The sequence below is a fragment of the Oreochromis aureus genome, linkage group 22, assembly GCF_013358895.1.
Source record: "Oreochromis aureus strain Israel breed Guangdong linkage group 22, ZZ_aureus, whole genome shotgun sequence".
Lineage (NCBI taxonomy): Eukaryota > Metazoa > Chordata > Actinopteri > Cichliformes > Cichlidae > Oreochromis > Oreochromis aureus.
The window spans coordinates 23,652,088-23,667,612 of record NC_052962.1 but is presented as its reverse complement, the minus strand read 5'-3'; the positions used below and the strand labels follow the sequence as shown (position 1 = coordinate 23,667,612).

General features: G+C 40.6%; 1 protein-coding gene across 2 annotated transcripts in view; it reads left to right on the top strand.

The window, feature by feature from the left end:
* ash1l (ash1 (absent, small, or homeotic)-like (Drosophila)) overlaps window positions 1-15,525 on the top strand; it is a 35,339-nt gene that overhangs the window by 13,292 nt on the left and 6,522 nt on the right. For both annotated transcript variants that reach the window (XR_005609833.1, XM_031738740.2), the window contains exons 5-24: window positions 1,446-2,112; window positions 2,272-2,445; window positions 2,575-2,669; window positions 3,152-3,225; window positions 3,305-3,350; window positions 3,567-3,675; window positions 4,408-4,614; window positions 4,714-4,860; window positions 8,137-8,245; window positions 8,345-8,494; window positions 9,040-9,107; window positions 9,927-10,093; window positions 10,259-10,411; window positions 10,595-10,649; window positions 11,071-11,203; window positions 13,146-13,418; window positions 13,836-13,922; window positions 14,037-14,127; window positions 14,613-14,751; window positions 15,243-15,415. Coding sequence is in view for 1 of the 2 variants with exons in the window: in XM_031738740.2 (XP_031594600.1) it covers window positions 1,446-2,112; window positions 2,272-2,445; window positions 2,575-2,669; window positions 3,152-3,225; window positions 3,305-3,350; window positions 3,567-3,675; window positions 4,408-4,614; window positions 4,714-4,860; window positions 8,137-8,245; window positions 8,345-8,494; window positions 9,040-9,107; window positions 9,927-10,093; window positions 10,259-10,411; window positions 10,595-10,649; window positions 11,071-11,203; window positions 13,146-13,418; window positions 13,836-13,922; window positions 14,037-14,127; window positions 14,613-14,751; window positions 15,243-15,415 (3,117 nt within the window). In the remaining variant the exon portion in view is untranslated. The remainder of the gene's footprint in view (window positions 1-1,445; window positions 2,113-2,271; window positions 2,446-2,574; window positions 2,670-3,151; window positions 3,226-3,304; window positions 3,351-3,566; window positions 3,676-4,407; window positions 4,615-4,713; window positions 4,861-8,136; window positions 8,246-8,344; window positions 8,495-9,039; window positions 9,108-9,926; window positions 10,094-10,258; window positions 10,412-10,594; window positions 10,650-11,070; window positions 11,204-13,145; window positions 13,419-13,835; window positions 13,923-14,036; window positions 14,128-14,612; window positions 14,752-15,242; window positions 15,416-15,525) is intronic.

Genomic DNA, 15,525 nt, shown 5'->3' with positions numbered 1-15,525 from the left:
CACGGCGCTCGAAAATCTGTCAGATGTTTCAGTACGACTTTGCTAAGCTACGAACTCGCACCGCTTGATGGATTGTCGGAGCATTACGGTTAAGGCAGGAGCCTCGCGGAGTGATACGTAGTGTGCTTCAACATAATATTACCGTATTGTGTGTGTATAACCTATTTTTAAGTTTTGTGGATATTATACATGGTTATGCTGAGGATATGTCGGCCAATTTCCACTGGAAATGCCTTTTGGTTAAACTGTCAACAAGGAATTTGCATTTGCACTGTTAAATTTTTATATAACTTTAATGCACATAAAAAACAGCTGCTTGTTTAAGTGAAAATACATTGATGAGGTTTTTTGCACTAATAAAGTTGTGGAGTTGTAAAGTATTTTGTCTAGTGTCAATTATATCGTCAGTTATATCGTTATCGCAAATTTTCAAATGTATATCGTGATAAATATTTTTGGTCATATCGCCCTGCTCTAATACACAATGTGTCTAATGATTCATTCAGACTTTTACAGTTGCCCGCAACTTCTGTCCACTTAAGTGTATGAATTGTTGTATTATTATTTTTTCTTTTGAAATTTATATTTCAGTCAAAAATAAATGATTTGCATGGATGACCAAAAAATTAAAGGATTTTGAGTTAGGAGTAAGAATAATACTTCTTTTTCTCAAGTAAAAAGACATTAAATGCATTCAATGAAACTGTGTGAGGTTTGATGGTTTGGACTGTCATAAAACATTAGGGTCTGCATTAGAATATTTCCATACCATTCCAAAACCTGTATCTTCTTATTTTTCATCCATTCTGATGTTATTTAATTGTGGGATTTGGGTCATTTGTCTTGTTTCATCACCCAGAGCCTCTTCGAAGGTTCAGGGCATGGACCGCTTCCCTGACATTGTTGATAAAATTAATTTATCTTTAATTCATGGTGCTTTAAAGGATTGCAAAGCAGTCCTAGACTATGATACCACCTCCCCCATGCTTCGAGGCTGGTTGAAGTTTTGTTGTTAGTGTACAGTGTCCTTTAAACATAGTTTTTTTTTTTTTCTCCATCTGTGTAAAGAATGTTTGGAAGCAGTGGAATACATCTAGGGGATATTTACACACTTTAGAAGTGCTGGTGTTTTTTTTGAGATGTACTTTTTTTGTTTTCTTATAGAAGAAATATGATCAAAGAGCAATTTGTACAGATTTCAGCAGGCATTTTTCTGCTACTCTTGGATTAACGAAATTCTAAAAGAATTGAAGGCTGATTAGAAGCATGTATGAGAATAGAAAAGGACCTAAAGGAACAAGAGAAGACATGCATAAGTGTAGTATCACTGTTTCCTGAGTGCTGACAAGTCAACTGTCCTGTTGCTACTTGGAATTTTTAAGATTGTTCTCTCTGATGTTAAGTTCCAGGGATATGAACCATTCATTTTCCGTTTCTCTCCTCAGGGTCATCAGGTATCCAGACAAGGGGTGTTGCACTCCCAACCTCGGAAGAACCTGAAGGATCCCTGCACCACCGCCAGCAGCACCATCATCAGTCTTCTCTGTTTCACTCCCACAGCTCAACCTCCTTATCCTGCCTCTCTCCCTCTCAGGAGTGTTGCCTGGATGTCTCACTGTCTCACAACTCCCATCGGGTACAGCCCTCCAAATACAGTCTGCACCATGTCAACAAAATCCTGCGTGCCAAGAAGCTGCAGAGACAGGCCCGTACAGGAAACAACGTGGTAAAGAAGAGGGGGCCTGGACGTCCCAGGAAACACCCGTTACCCTCCCCACCACCGTCCCCTCCACCTGTGGTAGACTTGAATCAAGTCCGGCACCGTGAGAAAGGAGTGGAACGGTTAGCAGAGGGAAGAGGGTGGGAGGGTGATACTGTGACTGATGCTATTGAGTCTGTAGTCCAGGGCCAACGTAGAAAAGGTCAGAAGCGGAAGCACTGGGAGAGAGAAGGGGATGAGGAGGAGGAGGATGTGGAAGAGGACAGGGAGGCTGAAGACATGGAGGGACACTTGCCCGAAAGAGAGGAAAACCTAGGGAACCTTGTGGCAAGGTCCAGACCTGGGACAGGAAGGAGCTGGTTTACCCAAGATGAGCTACAGAGCCTTCATGGGTAAGCAAATTATAATACACTATTGCATATTCAACAAGACTGGACCTGAGAAACTCTTCTCTATGACAGTGAATACTAATATTAGGATTCAGTGGTGGTATGTATAACATTTATTAAGTCCAGTTGTCACTAGAAACCAAGTCATGTTTCTATCTTTAGCTCAGTGGAAACCAAGCCAGATGGCCACTGCTCACCAGAGGGCCCAGGCCCTGTCTCCAGGGAACAAGCTCCACCTATGCCCATAGCCACCCAGCGAGAGAAAAGGCCAGCACGACCTCCGAAGAAGAAGTTCCAGAAAGCAGGGTTATATTCTGATGTGTACAAAACTGAAGAGTGAGTCTTATGGGATCCAAATCCTCTCCCTACTAATCTTTAATTCAGACAGCAACACTTCATAGTGTCATACAGTTTTTCTGCACAGCCAGTGAACTGCCTTCACATTTTTCTTTTCCTCTTCTACAGCCCCCGTAGTCAGCTTCTGCAGCTGAAGAAGGAGAAGCTAGAGTATATACCCGGGGAACATGAGTATGGATTGTTTCCTGCTCCAATACATGTTGGTGAGTTTTATTTTTTTCATTTTTGCTATCGACTTATTTTATGATCATCAAAAAAGCAAGCTATTTATTTATAGTGTAGTCATTTAATCATTTACCTAACAAGTGAAGGATAGAAAAGAGACAAATTGGGGAATATGGGAACAGCTGAAAGTAGATTTAATTATTTATTTAGTTGACGTTTCGAGCACATTTCTTAAATTTCTTTATGCAGAAGTCAATCGTTGGCAGGTTTCACAAATTTGAATTTAGCTGTATAACTTGCCAAGGGAGGGAAAGTAAAACCTAGAAAACCTCATTTTACTTCAGTCTGTGTCCAAGATTCAAACGGCTCTAGTAAATTATCCAGATAAACCTGTTTCTTGGAACAGGACTCTCCTCTGTTTATCACAGGCCTGTGTTTTCAGCTATGATAAGATGAAGCATAAATACAACTGAGTGATTTTTCTCTCTTCCCAAATTCTCCCTGCTTTTTTTCCCCCCAGGAAAGTACCTGAGACAGAAACGCATTGACTTCCAGTTGCCTTACGACATCTTATGGTTGTGGAAACATGATCAGGTGATCAATCTTTCTGAGGTTTTTAGTATGTATTTTTGTTTCGACCACTTTTGCATTTACCGCTCTTTCTTCCTTTCAGCTACACAAGAGGCCTGATGTCCCCCTTTATAAAAAAATAAGATCAAGTGAGTGAAAGGATTTTTTTTTAATTTATATTTTTTACCAGCCTAAATATAATTTGAAGCTTAGTTAGACTTATGTGTTTCCCTATAAATATATAAGGTAAGGATATTTGCTTCACTTGTTACAAAAACAGGAATTAAAGATGTGTGTCTACAGTTCAACGTTGTGTGTCAAACACTGTAAAAATGATAAGGTAATACTCTGTTTATGTTTTGCAGATGTTTATGTGGATGTGAAGCCTCTCTCTGGTTATGAAACAACTACATGCAACTGTAGACTTCCTGAAGACTCAACTGAAAAAGGCTGCATGGATGAATGCCTGAATAGGTAAAGACACACCATCATAATCGGCTGTTTTCAACAAGTCTCATGTTACTTTTCAGTATTCAGATGAAGTCATGTGCTTGTTTAGAAATGTTATTTTACATTGCTTTGTTTTAGGAATTAAGTGATTTTGAATAGAGGGCAAAACATGGTGTCAAGACAGAAGAAAAGTAGCCTGATATCAGACAGGAATGTCAGCCATTGCACTCCATTTCCATCTTCAGGCTGTCTTTCTCTCCAGTCAAACCGATCTCCATAGGAAGGGGATGTTTTGTTTTTTTTAATTTTTTTATTTTTTTATTGTTTGTAACCAGTATATCCTCTTCAATCTGACATCTTAATGAGTTTTTAGCATGTAGCAGAGCAAAGTAAAAACAGTAATGTGCTTCAGATGTTGTACAGAAACCATGCCTCAGGGGTGCTGAAAACAAGCAAGCACTGGCTGTTGAAAATATCCCTGCGGCACTGCAGCAGTTGACAGCATTTTATAACAGCTTGGCAAAGGTGTTAGTTTCTTCCATGGTTCTGATTGGATAGGATATTTTACAGTTGAGAATGAGTGGACTGATTCAGAGGTCTGGAGTTTGAGGGGGGGTGTCATGGTAATCAAGAAGCTTCTCGGATGAGAGGTGAAAACATCTTCAAGAAACTTAAATAAGTCCAGTTGCTTTTCTTTCCAAGCTCCCTATAATAGCAGCCTTATTTTGTAATTAAAAAAAAATATATTTTTCACAGGATGAGCTTTGCTGAGTGTTCTCCCAGCACCTGTCCATGTGGAGATCAATGTGACAACCAGCATATCCAGAGACATGAGTGGGTCCAGTGTCTGGAGCGTTTCCGCACTGAGGGGAAAGGGTGGGGCATCCGCACCAAGGAGTCTCTCCGCTCAGGACAGTTCATCATTGAGTATTTGGGTGAAGTTGTTAGCGAACAGGAGTTCAGGTGAGATGGACATCTTCATTACTATACAATGAAACTAGTGTTAGATGATGTATATTTCTTTCTCGTATCTTCAACACATTCCTACCTTCTATGTTTTAGGAGTCGCATGATGGAACAGTACTTCTCCCACAGTGGCCACTACTGCCTGAACCTGGATAGCGGCATGGTGATTGATAGCTACAGAATGGGCAATGAGGCGCGTTTCATAAACCACAGCTGTGAACCCAACTGTGAGATGCAGAAGTGGTGAGTGTCACAGCAGCCTTGAACTGTTTCCCTGCTAATGCCCTTGTGGTGCTTTTGGGTGCTTACCAAAGAACAGATTTGGCTAAGCCTTTTTGGCTCTGAGCACGAGCAGTTGCCACAAGTTGTTAGGGATGGGATAGAGGCCTGGTGTGAACCACATTTGGTATACAGATATAGAATACTGCTTTTATACTCACCGTGTCTCTATAATAGTCCAAATCGGTATAGGTTACCATGTGAGGCAGATATTGTCAGGTCGATTTAGTCACAGGGGATATTAAGGCACAGTGTTAAAGAAGTGATGCTGCTCGATGTGACAGCAGTGTCACAGGAGCTCATTGCAGTGTTCTAGCTTGATACTTCAGAATTTCGGTGGCTTTCTTGAAAGTCGGTGCATGTTAAAATAGACCAGCCTATTACCTAAATAGGCTGTCTGTGTGTTATTAAAATGGTTGAGCCCTTCTTCTCTGCAACCGACTATAGTTATAACACACTAGGAATGGCCCAAAAGTTGGTACCGTGGAATTTAGACAAATGGAGACAAGGCCAGCAACATAAAGTCCGGGCACATTCTTGACTTTTCACTCATGGTATTATAGACCAGGGGTTATAGTAGGTAACAGTGCAGTATAATGATGTTGCAGCTCAAAATAATGTTTATTTATTGTGTGCCTCGCCTTGGTGCAGCCCCTCTGTCTGAAATGAGGCATTTAACTCTTCTCTCATTAAAGCCACTCTACCTTTAAGACCATTTGTTTGCTGCTACTGGTAAACAAAAAAGGTTTGAGCAGCAGGTTTGGAGAACAGGATATCCATCCTCACAAAAATACCAGAAACTAAGCATTTAATGCTGTCTGAAGCCTGTTAGTACCTCCGTAAACACAGAACTCATTATTTGAAAATGTGCCATGTTGAATATGTGCAGGCACCATAGTAACAGTATATAATAAATAACACAGAAATTGGGGAAAAGCCTATTATATTCATGCAGCTGTACAGTTAAACCAGTTGAACAGACATTGATAAGTAGTCACAGTGAATGCTAGGCAGTATTTGTTGCCTCTCTTTTGGTATCGTACATAATAGCTCTAAAAGAGACACATGTTGCAGGTGCACCGCTCTGTAAATGAGAAGGCTCTACCTTGAAACCCCAACCTTATTAATGTGGTTGTGGTAATCTGATGAGATCACCTCACTCCTTTTCTTCCAGTGTTCAGAGACCTTAATGGCTTAAAGCCCTTACACTCTGCCAAAACAATTCTCTTTTTTTCCTGAGGGCTTGTTCTCACAGCATGTTTAAATCCACAGTTCTTGGAGACCTGGCTGAGCAGGCCTTCCTTTGCCTCGCTTTTCTAAGTGAAACCTGCTTAGTTTATCTTTAGTTCTTTTAGTGAACGTGCCAACTCTGTTAGAGGGTTTGATTGTAGAAAGCTAATGACATCATAGAGTTTACTATCACGTTGTACCCTCTGCCCTCCAACGTAGACCGGTTCACAATCTAGGACACTGGTCTGCGGGTGCCTGTGTGCACTCCTGAAATAAAAGACTCTACAAGGATGGAGGATTTTCAGCACAAAGCCTGACGAGTCATCCGTCTTGTCACAGAAGAGAGATTACATGCAGCCGGGCCTTAGATACAGCTGTAGTGGCTGAAGACAATGCGCTGAACCAGCTTTTTACCCCTATAGAAGGAATAAATTATCAAGCGGCTGGCAAGCAGAATGGTGTGCTTTATTCTTACAAGAATAGTGAAAAGCTGGAGCGCTGCTTCATTTGGAGAGAGGAAGAAAGGGATTACTTGTTGAACATTTGTCACACTGACTATTCCCTTTTTGTCCCAATTTTAAAACTGGGTTTGATGTAATTGACTAACATCACATTTTAACTTGAAATTAAAGCTTTGCTTGAGGGAGAAATTTGTGTTTGTACATCCTTGTGTAAAAGGGATATAATATGTTTTGGTTGTAGTTAGTGTTTTTTTTAATTTATCCCTAGCCTAGAACTGAACCCCTTAAAAAAGTGACTCTTTTCAAGTGATCAAGTCAAAATGTTCACTATTAACCTGAAAATTACACATTTGGGTATAATTATATAATTAACTGAAATCATATACCTGTTACCTAACCTTTGGGAAGTGTGGTTCAGTGCTTAGTACTGTTTCCTCACAGCAACCAGGTTCTGGATTTGGATCTCTTGGTTGATGGAAGCTTCTTAGTGTGGTTTGCACTTGGACTTGGTCATGTTCACTCAGGTGTATGTGTTAAAGCACTTATGCTGCAAAGAATGGAGCGACCTATGAATATCATTAACTGTATCTAAAAGATGGACACTGCCACCATAATGCCATATGTTATTTAGAATCTTTATCTTGAAGTGTCAAGTTTAATGTTTTGAACCTCCATTCTGTTTCTTCTGATCCAGAACTGAGTAGAACTGGATGTGATGGTGGTGTGCTAAACTTTAAGCTGACACTAGCAAGCTTGGCTCATGACATTTGTCAGATGATTCCATCAAATGGTTCCAAAAGGCACCAATTGCACAAACTATGTCCACTTTAGTGATTTGAATAACTGGATGTGAGACCTGGCAAGGCTTCAGCTGCCTATCTTGGGGTTATTGTAGTTAGGGTGGATGATATAGCCTCAAAGTTATACCATGAAATTTTAGGGAAATTAGCTATAATTATATTTCTGATGTTATAAACAAATACTGAACATTGTTGAATGTTTTATCAGTGTTTGCAAGCAACAGTGTTTTTAAGTGTAAATAAATGTGTAAATACACATTTATGTCATTTAAAATATTCTTAGCGAAAGAGCTACTGTCCCTGATGACATTTCTTAATTTGTTTCAATGTATTCACACTTCAAAGTACCAGCAGCAAAAACTGCTTTTGCACCGTGCTGTAAATTTAGCAATATAGCATGGAAGACTATGGAGATTGGTTTGGTTTTGGACTCAGCATCAAGAGTCCACGAGAGGAACCGCCCTGAGGCTGTAAGCTGCTGGTGAAACCACAAAAACACTACGAATAGAAGTTCGTGTAGTATCCTTTTAGTTGTTGTACAAGCCCTGTCGGGACAGTTGTTACTGCAGTAAGCTCAGATTTTGAAATGAAATCACTAAACTGCTATTTAAAAAAAAGCTGTTCCAAAGCCTGTGGGCAGGTTAAAACTTACCATGCTTCTTTGCTTCCTTTCACAGCAGAGAATATCTCCTTAAGTATTAAAAATCTCATAAAAGCTTCACTCATTGTAATATACAAATTTTTTGCAGGTCAGTGAACGGGGTGTACAGAATAGGTCTCTTTGCTCTCAAAGACATCAGCAGCGGCACTGAGCTCACCTACGACTACAACTTCCATTCCTTCAATACAGAAGAGCAGGTGAAGCACTAGAAACAGTTTTGAAAGAACGCTTATTTTCAGTCATTCTGTTGCACCTGTGCATGTTTCTCACATGCTGTACTGCACTTTTCTCTGCAGCAAGTTTGCAAGTGTGGCTCAGAGAGCTGCCGGGGCATCATCGGAGGGAAGAGCCAGCGTATTAATGGGTTGCCTGGGAAATCAGGAGGGACTCGGCGGCTCGGTCGACTCAAGGAGAAGAGGAAGTCCAAACACCAGCTCAAGAAACGAGTGAGTGATGCATATAGATGGAAGTGGTGAGAGTTTGCGGTGGGATCAGGTCACTTGTAATTAAGACTGGATAACGGCTTTTTTTTCCTATTACACTCCAGAAAAGGATTCCCTTGCAGCTTAATATCTTGTGTTGAAATGTTCTATGAAGGAAAACTATAACATATTTAACTGAATAGAAATCTAACTGTCCTGGTAGATTTCAGGTGCAGTATCTATGTAGGGCACAAATCTTTCTTTGTCTCAGAGGTGCTCTTAGTGGGCCACAGGATTTCTAAAAAAAGTAACTCAGAGTACCTTAAAGGGTATAGTTTTGAATTAGTGACCTAAAATGTTTTCTGAACTTGCATAAAATCAGGAGTAACCTGCAAGTTATAGTGGGTTCCTCATTAATCGTAATGGCAGTTCAATCCCCAACCCTCGTTTAATCCCTCTGTGGCTCCTAAAGACTGAAGAGCACCTTGAATGGTGTTGCCACTGATGTGTGAGAAACTGTTTAAGATGAGAAGACAGGAATTGTTTAATGGGACTTTTGTTATCTTCAGGAGGAAGAGTCAAGTGACAGCAGCAAGTTTTACCCTCATCTCATGAAGCCCATGTCCAACAGAGAGAGGTAAAAAACACAAACAGACACACAAGATAAGTAGAGGAAGCATAACTCTAGTGGGCCAACTGATAAAGTGTGTTTGGGTTCCCACGCATCCTTAAAATGTATAAATCTGACCTGTAGGCTTGTGAGAGGTTTTATATTTTAAGGTGGTAATACTAGTATCTATTCAAATACGTTTATCTGTGAGTGCTACGACTTTTTACATTTCTGCATTTTTGCTGAAAAACTTGGGAACAATGGGAATTTAAGCAGTTGAGCCCACTGTAAAGCTATCAAGGACTCTTTTTTTCCCCCCACTGCTTGTAGATGATCAGTCTGGACCCAATAAACCATTCAGGAGACAAAATGTTTCTTCCACTGAAAATGCAATATCCAGATGAGCAGAATTAACTTTCTGGGATTTCCTTACCTGGATAATTGAGCATGCATCAAGTCAACCACCCACACAGTTTCCAGAGCGATTTCCTGTTTCAGTCGCATGAATCAAGCAGGGGTAAAATAGCAGAAACTTTTTTTTTTCAGTTTTTAAAACTTTAAATTCCGTTTTTAAAAGCCATCACCAGTGATAGACATAAACATAATTCCTTTAAGACTTGTAAACAGGAATCTGCTTGAACCCCTCATTCATATGCACCTGGGAAGCCAGTGACACATTTTTATTAAATTTCTTTTTCCGTTGCACATAATGTTTGCTTCTCCATCCTTAATAGAGTGGTTTATTTATACACAAGACATATATATGCCATTTAAAAGTAAAAGCTTCTCAACTCATGAGGTGTGAGTTGATGGTAACACATTTAAACGGTCTCTTTTGATTTCCAGAAACTTTGTGTTGAAGCATCGAGTGTTTCTCTTGAGGAACTGGGAGAAGATGAGGGAGAAACAGGAGCTGCTGAAAAGAGAGGGCGAGAGGGAGAGGGATGCCAGCAGCCTGTCCATGTATACGCGCTGGGGAGGAGTCATCCGTGACGATGGCAACATCAAGTCAGGTACAAGCTTAAGAAATTCAGTTGCAAGTAATTTAAGTTATGTAAAGAATAGTGTACGATAAAGGGGATACAGGCATTTATTTTTGAAATGTAGACAACTTTCAGAGACTGTAAATAGGCAGAAGTTTTAAACGTTAATGCTAAATGGTTATATCTTGTTTCCAGACGTGTTCCTGACGCAGTTCTCAGCCCTGCAGACGTCGCGGTCGGTACGCACACGAAGGCTAGCTGCAGCCGAGGAAAACACAGAAGTAACTCGCACTGCTCGCCTTGCTCACATCTTCAAGGAGATTTGTGACATGATAACCAGCTACAAGGGTGAGTGACCCCGGTCACACTGATATTCTCATTAGTATGACCTCTAGCCTGATCTGGGGTCTGATCAGGCTTCTTGAAGGAATCTTTCAGTGCCTCTGTGTTGCTGTCCACTGTTTACTGAATGATAAGAATCTGTGATTGAAAAATGATGACAGGAATGTTATTATTTTCTTTTAATCTCAGACTCAGCTGGTCAGACACTTGCTGCCCCGCTGGTGAACCTCCCATCTCGAAAGAGGTAAGAGTGCAAACCTGCATATCGACCGGCTGTTTCATAATGTTTACCAAACAGCACCTACTTATGTTATCTGGTCTATCAGTGTACATCACCCATGTAGTGTAACAGTTTTATCTCTCGCCACACACAGTCATGACAGCCTCTGTGTTGATGCTTGTCCAGTATTGATAGTAATCAGCTGGTGTCAAAACAATAACAGCTTATTATTTTTCTTCAGCTACATGGTAAAAAAAGCCGTTATAATCTGGGATTTGGTGCCCTGTACGCTTATAGAAGTTTGAATTTTGGTTGAATCTGATTTAATAAGTTTTGAACTGAATGTTCTTTCTTTTTTCTTTTTTTTTTTTTTGTCCTCCCACCCCCCTCTGCTACTGACAAACCAATTTTGGAGGCTAATTCTTTTATCTTTGTGCACCATCAGGAACAGCCAGTACTATGAGAAGGTGTCTGACCCTCTGGACCTGAGCACCATTGAGAAGCAAATCCTCACGGGCCATTATAAGACGGTTGAAGCATTTGACACAGACATGCTCAAAGTATTTCGCAATGCTGAGGTAGGCAAAGGACCAAGTTCACATGTTTGTAGTAGAAGAAAGGAGGATTTTATTAATTAGTAATGATCAGAAGCTGTTCAAGTAAAGCAGCTAAACTGAGGAACTCAGATCTCTGTGATGCATTCCTTAGTTTGCATTTTTAGAACCATAAAAAAGAGGTAGATTAATCCAATGAGGATTTTAAAAAATGCGGGTAGAAATTGAGGTACACTCACTAGCCACTGTATTAGGTACATGTTGCTTGAACCAGGTTCCTTTTTGCCTTCAAGAAAATACCCTCCCACACTGTTGCACTATCAGAGGCCTCAGCCATTGATACAAGGCAGGATGGAGCCATGCTGAGAGTCAGTGGAGAATGACCAGAATAAGGCATTTTCAAAAAGAGAACTGGTGCTCACTGGATGTTTTCTCTTTTTCAGACATTCCCTGTAAACCCTAGAGATGGGTATTTAGGAAAATCCCAGTAGATCAGCAGTTTCTTCAGACCCAGCTTGTCTGATGTCACCAACCATGCCTTGTTCAGAGTCACTTAAATCACCTTTGTTCTCCATTCTGACGCTCAGTTTGAACTTCAGCAGGTCATCTTGACCATGTCTACATCCCTAAATGAATGCTGATTTGTGTTAATAGAGAAGTTGAACGGTGTACCTAATTAAGTGGCCGGTAGGTGTATAACTTGTGTAAATGGCATCAGAGTCGTTGTCTCAAGTCCTTTGTTCCCAGTGGACGAAATTTGTGTAAGGTTTTCTGTAAAGTAGATGACCTTCTGAATATTATTATTTAGAAACTCAGTGAAATGTAAATACCAACACATTAGTTTGTTCTATCAACTCTGCTCTCTCTTAATTACTTGCTAGCTCTCTCAACCAGTACTTCCTTTATTGATCTTTTAGCTTTAATTTTTATATTGCTAGGCAATAAGATACATTCCTGACTCATCCATTATTAATATTATTGGCATGATATACTTCATTGTGTGAATGGAACAGCTGCACATCAGCTTGAAAATCACTGAAGATGTAGAGAGTAAGAGCCTATGAAGCAGCTGGAAATAAATTGTGTTCCTATTTCAACTGGTGAAAATTCACAAGTTCTGAAGTTTTTGGTTTGGTTGCAAACTACTTGGTTAATCAGTGTCATAGATCTGTTAGTCCGTTTGTTAGCAGTAATTAGAAACTCAAACATGCTGGTGACACGAAGGCATTTGGCTGTTGGAGCATCCAGTCTTAATCTTTGAGTGACACGGCCATGCAGTGGACTCTTGTGTGTAATCCCAGACTCTTAGAGCTCAATTATCAAAGGGCCTCGTCAAAATTGATACTTAACGCTGTTATTGTGCAGCTTCAACACTTTCTTCCTCCCACTCAGTCATTGCTTTTCTTTCTCCTGTCTCGCACACAAAAACCTCCCAAATGGAACATAACTTCGCGACTGCTGATCCTGTGTGCACATGTTGCAAGGCTGTTTGATTTACATCTGTATAGCTAAGCAGTTTAAACAAGTGCCACTTGAAAAGCTCTCAGGGAAGCTTACTCTTCCAGTCAGAGAAGTTTGAAGTGGACGTATAAATTAGAATCACCCTCTCGCCTCAAGGCCCTTTCTGGCGGACTGGAAAAGTGTGAGAGGAATGTGAATTACTGTTGAATGTGGGGTGTAGCCTTGCCGGTGAAATTTTGGCAGCTGCAAAGACAGTTTTGAATGAATCTTTCTGTGTCGGTGACCTTTGTCCTGCAGGAAATTGCCCGTAGACTTTCAAGGATGAACAGCTCAAAGTCTTAACCGTGCGAGTGAATGATGAGCGTGTAATTCTGGGGTCAAATGGGCATTCCTCGGCTTTATATATCATCACTTTATGGTGTCTGTGAGGTCCTGTTGTCCTTTTGCTCTGCCAGTAACGGATTGATTTAAAAGATTTTCAGCAACTGCCTCGTTTTCCCACCAGAAATATTATGGGAAGAAGTCATCGATAGGCAGAGATGTCTGTCGGCTGCGGAAAGCCTACTACAGTGCTCGTAATGAAGCTGCAGTCCAGATTGATGAGATTGTGGGCGAGACCGCCAGCGAGGCGGACAGCTCAGACTCGCTGGACCGTGACCACGGTCATCACCACCACACAGGAGGGCCCGGGTCTCACGACAAGGATGACGATGTCATCCGTTGCATCTGTGGAATGTACAAGGATGAAGGCCTGATGATTCAATGTGAAAAGTGTATGGTAAGTAAAAAAAAAATCAGAAACAGTCTTTACTTTGACCTCACTGCTTTGATCTCACTTGCTGATGGTGTAGAACTATTTTAGCGTCTCTCTAAAGACTTCACCTATGCAAGAAGTACTTTGTCAAGGAGATTTTCCATGCAGAGGATGCAGGCAGTCTTTTGTGTGTGTTGTCTGTTATTTTTAGATACAGAAAATGAGGAGGATAAAAAATACTGAAGGAGCTTAAGTTCAGAGGTTCAGAAACAGTCGAGGTGGTGAATCACTATCGCAGAGGGTTTTTTTTTTTTTTTTTTTTTGAGCATTTCATTCGAGCTGTAACTCAATGTTACTTACAGTAACTGATTTGAAAATACTTCTTTTTTCTTTTTTTGTCTTATGCATTTATGTGATTTAATAATTGTTTCTCCATCATAGGTGTGGCAGCACTTTGACTGTATGCGACTCGAGACTGAGGTGGAGCACTATCTGTGTGAACAGTGCGATCCCCGGCCTGTAGATAGGGTGCGTCTGTTGTTTCGAAACCACAGTGAATGATGAACTCATTATATTCTGTGTGTTTTTTTTGTTGGTTTTTTTGGCTAGAAGTGTCTCACATGTGTCTTATCCTCACTACAGGAAGTCCCCATGATACCCCAGCCCAACTACGCCCAGGCTGGCTCTGTCTACTACATCTGTCTCCTTAGAGATGACCTGCTGCTACACCAAGGTATCTAAATGATAGACGCCAGCAATCATAAGCTCACACTTGCCTGGAAAACTCCCTGTACTCACAGAGAAATGTATCATTTTGATGCAGTGATTTGCATACTATGTTACTCGAGGGCAACCTGACGTGATTGATGTGGTGCACTTCTGACCACACCCAACCACATCTGCCTCAACGGTTAGGAGTGGTCAGAAGTGAAACGGTTTGAAACTTTGAATCAGAAACATTCATTTCAGCTTAACGCTGATTTGTTCGTTAAGGTCTGTTTTTGTCAATTATTTTATTGCAAATGCCATAATGTATTTTTGCAACTTATCAATAGAAGATTGCTTAAAAAAAGCTTCTCTAACTTCTCTGCAAACTTTTGACATACAAGAGATCTGCAGCAGAGATAGTCTGATGTTCTAGGTGATTTAAGTGGTCAGATTCTTGTGAAACATATCATTGTAGATAAGTAACCGATCTCTGTGTTTGTTTGTGTGCAGGTGACTGTGTGTATCTGATGAGAGACAGCAGACGCTCACCTGAGGGTCAGCCTGTCAGACAGTCTTACCGTCTCTTGTCTCATGTCAACCGAGACAAACTCGACATCTTCCGAATTGAGAAGCTGTGGAAGAACGAAAAGTAAGTTTATTGCACTGCAAAAACTAGTCAAAATTATCTCATTACACTTAAAATAAGACAGAATCAGCTAAAGGGCAACATTTCAGTAAGCTAAAGGAACTTGTTCCAAGACAGTAAATCTTAAAACTAGACAATTTTCACTTGTTCCATTGGCAGATTTTTTACTTAATACAAGAAATTTTAGCTTGAAATAACTGAAAAAAATCTGCCAATGGAACAAGTGAAAATTGTCTAGTTTTAAGATTTACTGTCTTGGAACAAGTTCCTTTAGCTTACTGAAATGTTGCCCTTTAGCTGATTCTGTCTTATTTTAAGTGTAATGAGATAATTTCGACTAGAAATAAGACAAATACTCTTGGTAAGATTTTGAGTTTGTAAGCAGGGAGGGAGAATAACTGTGTGTGTGTGTGTGTGTGTGTGTGTGTGTGTGTGTGTGTGTGTGTGTGTGTTTCATTATTGCTCTAATCAAACTGTCCACTCACACTCTAAAGGGGTGAGCGGTTTGCCTTTGGCCACCACTACTTCCGTCCTCACGAGACACACCATTCTCCATCGCGGCGATTCTACCAGAACGAGTTATTCCGCATGCCGCTCTATGAGATCATCCCCCTGGAGGCGGTGGTGGGAACCTGCTGTGTTCTCGACCTTTATACTTACTGCAAAGGTAAAAATGCACAAATGAACCCAAATATGTTAGCTGAACTGCTAAAACCATGTTGGATTTTGGTTAATATTCCCATTAAGTTTTGATCAACATAAGCTACAGGGAAATGC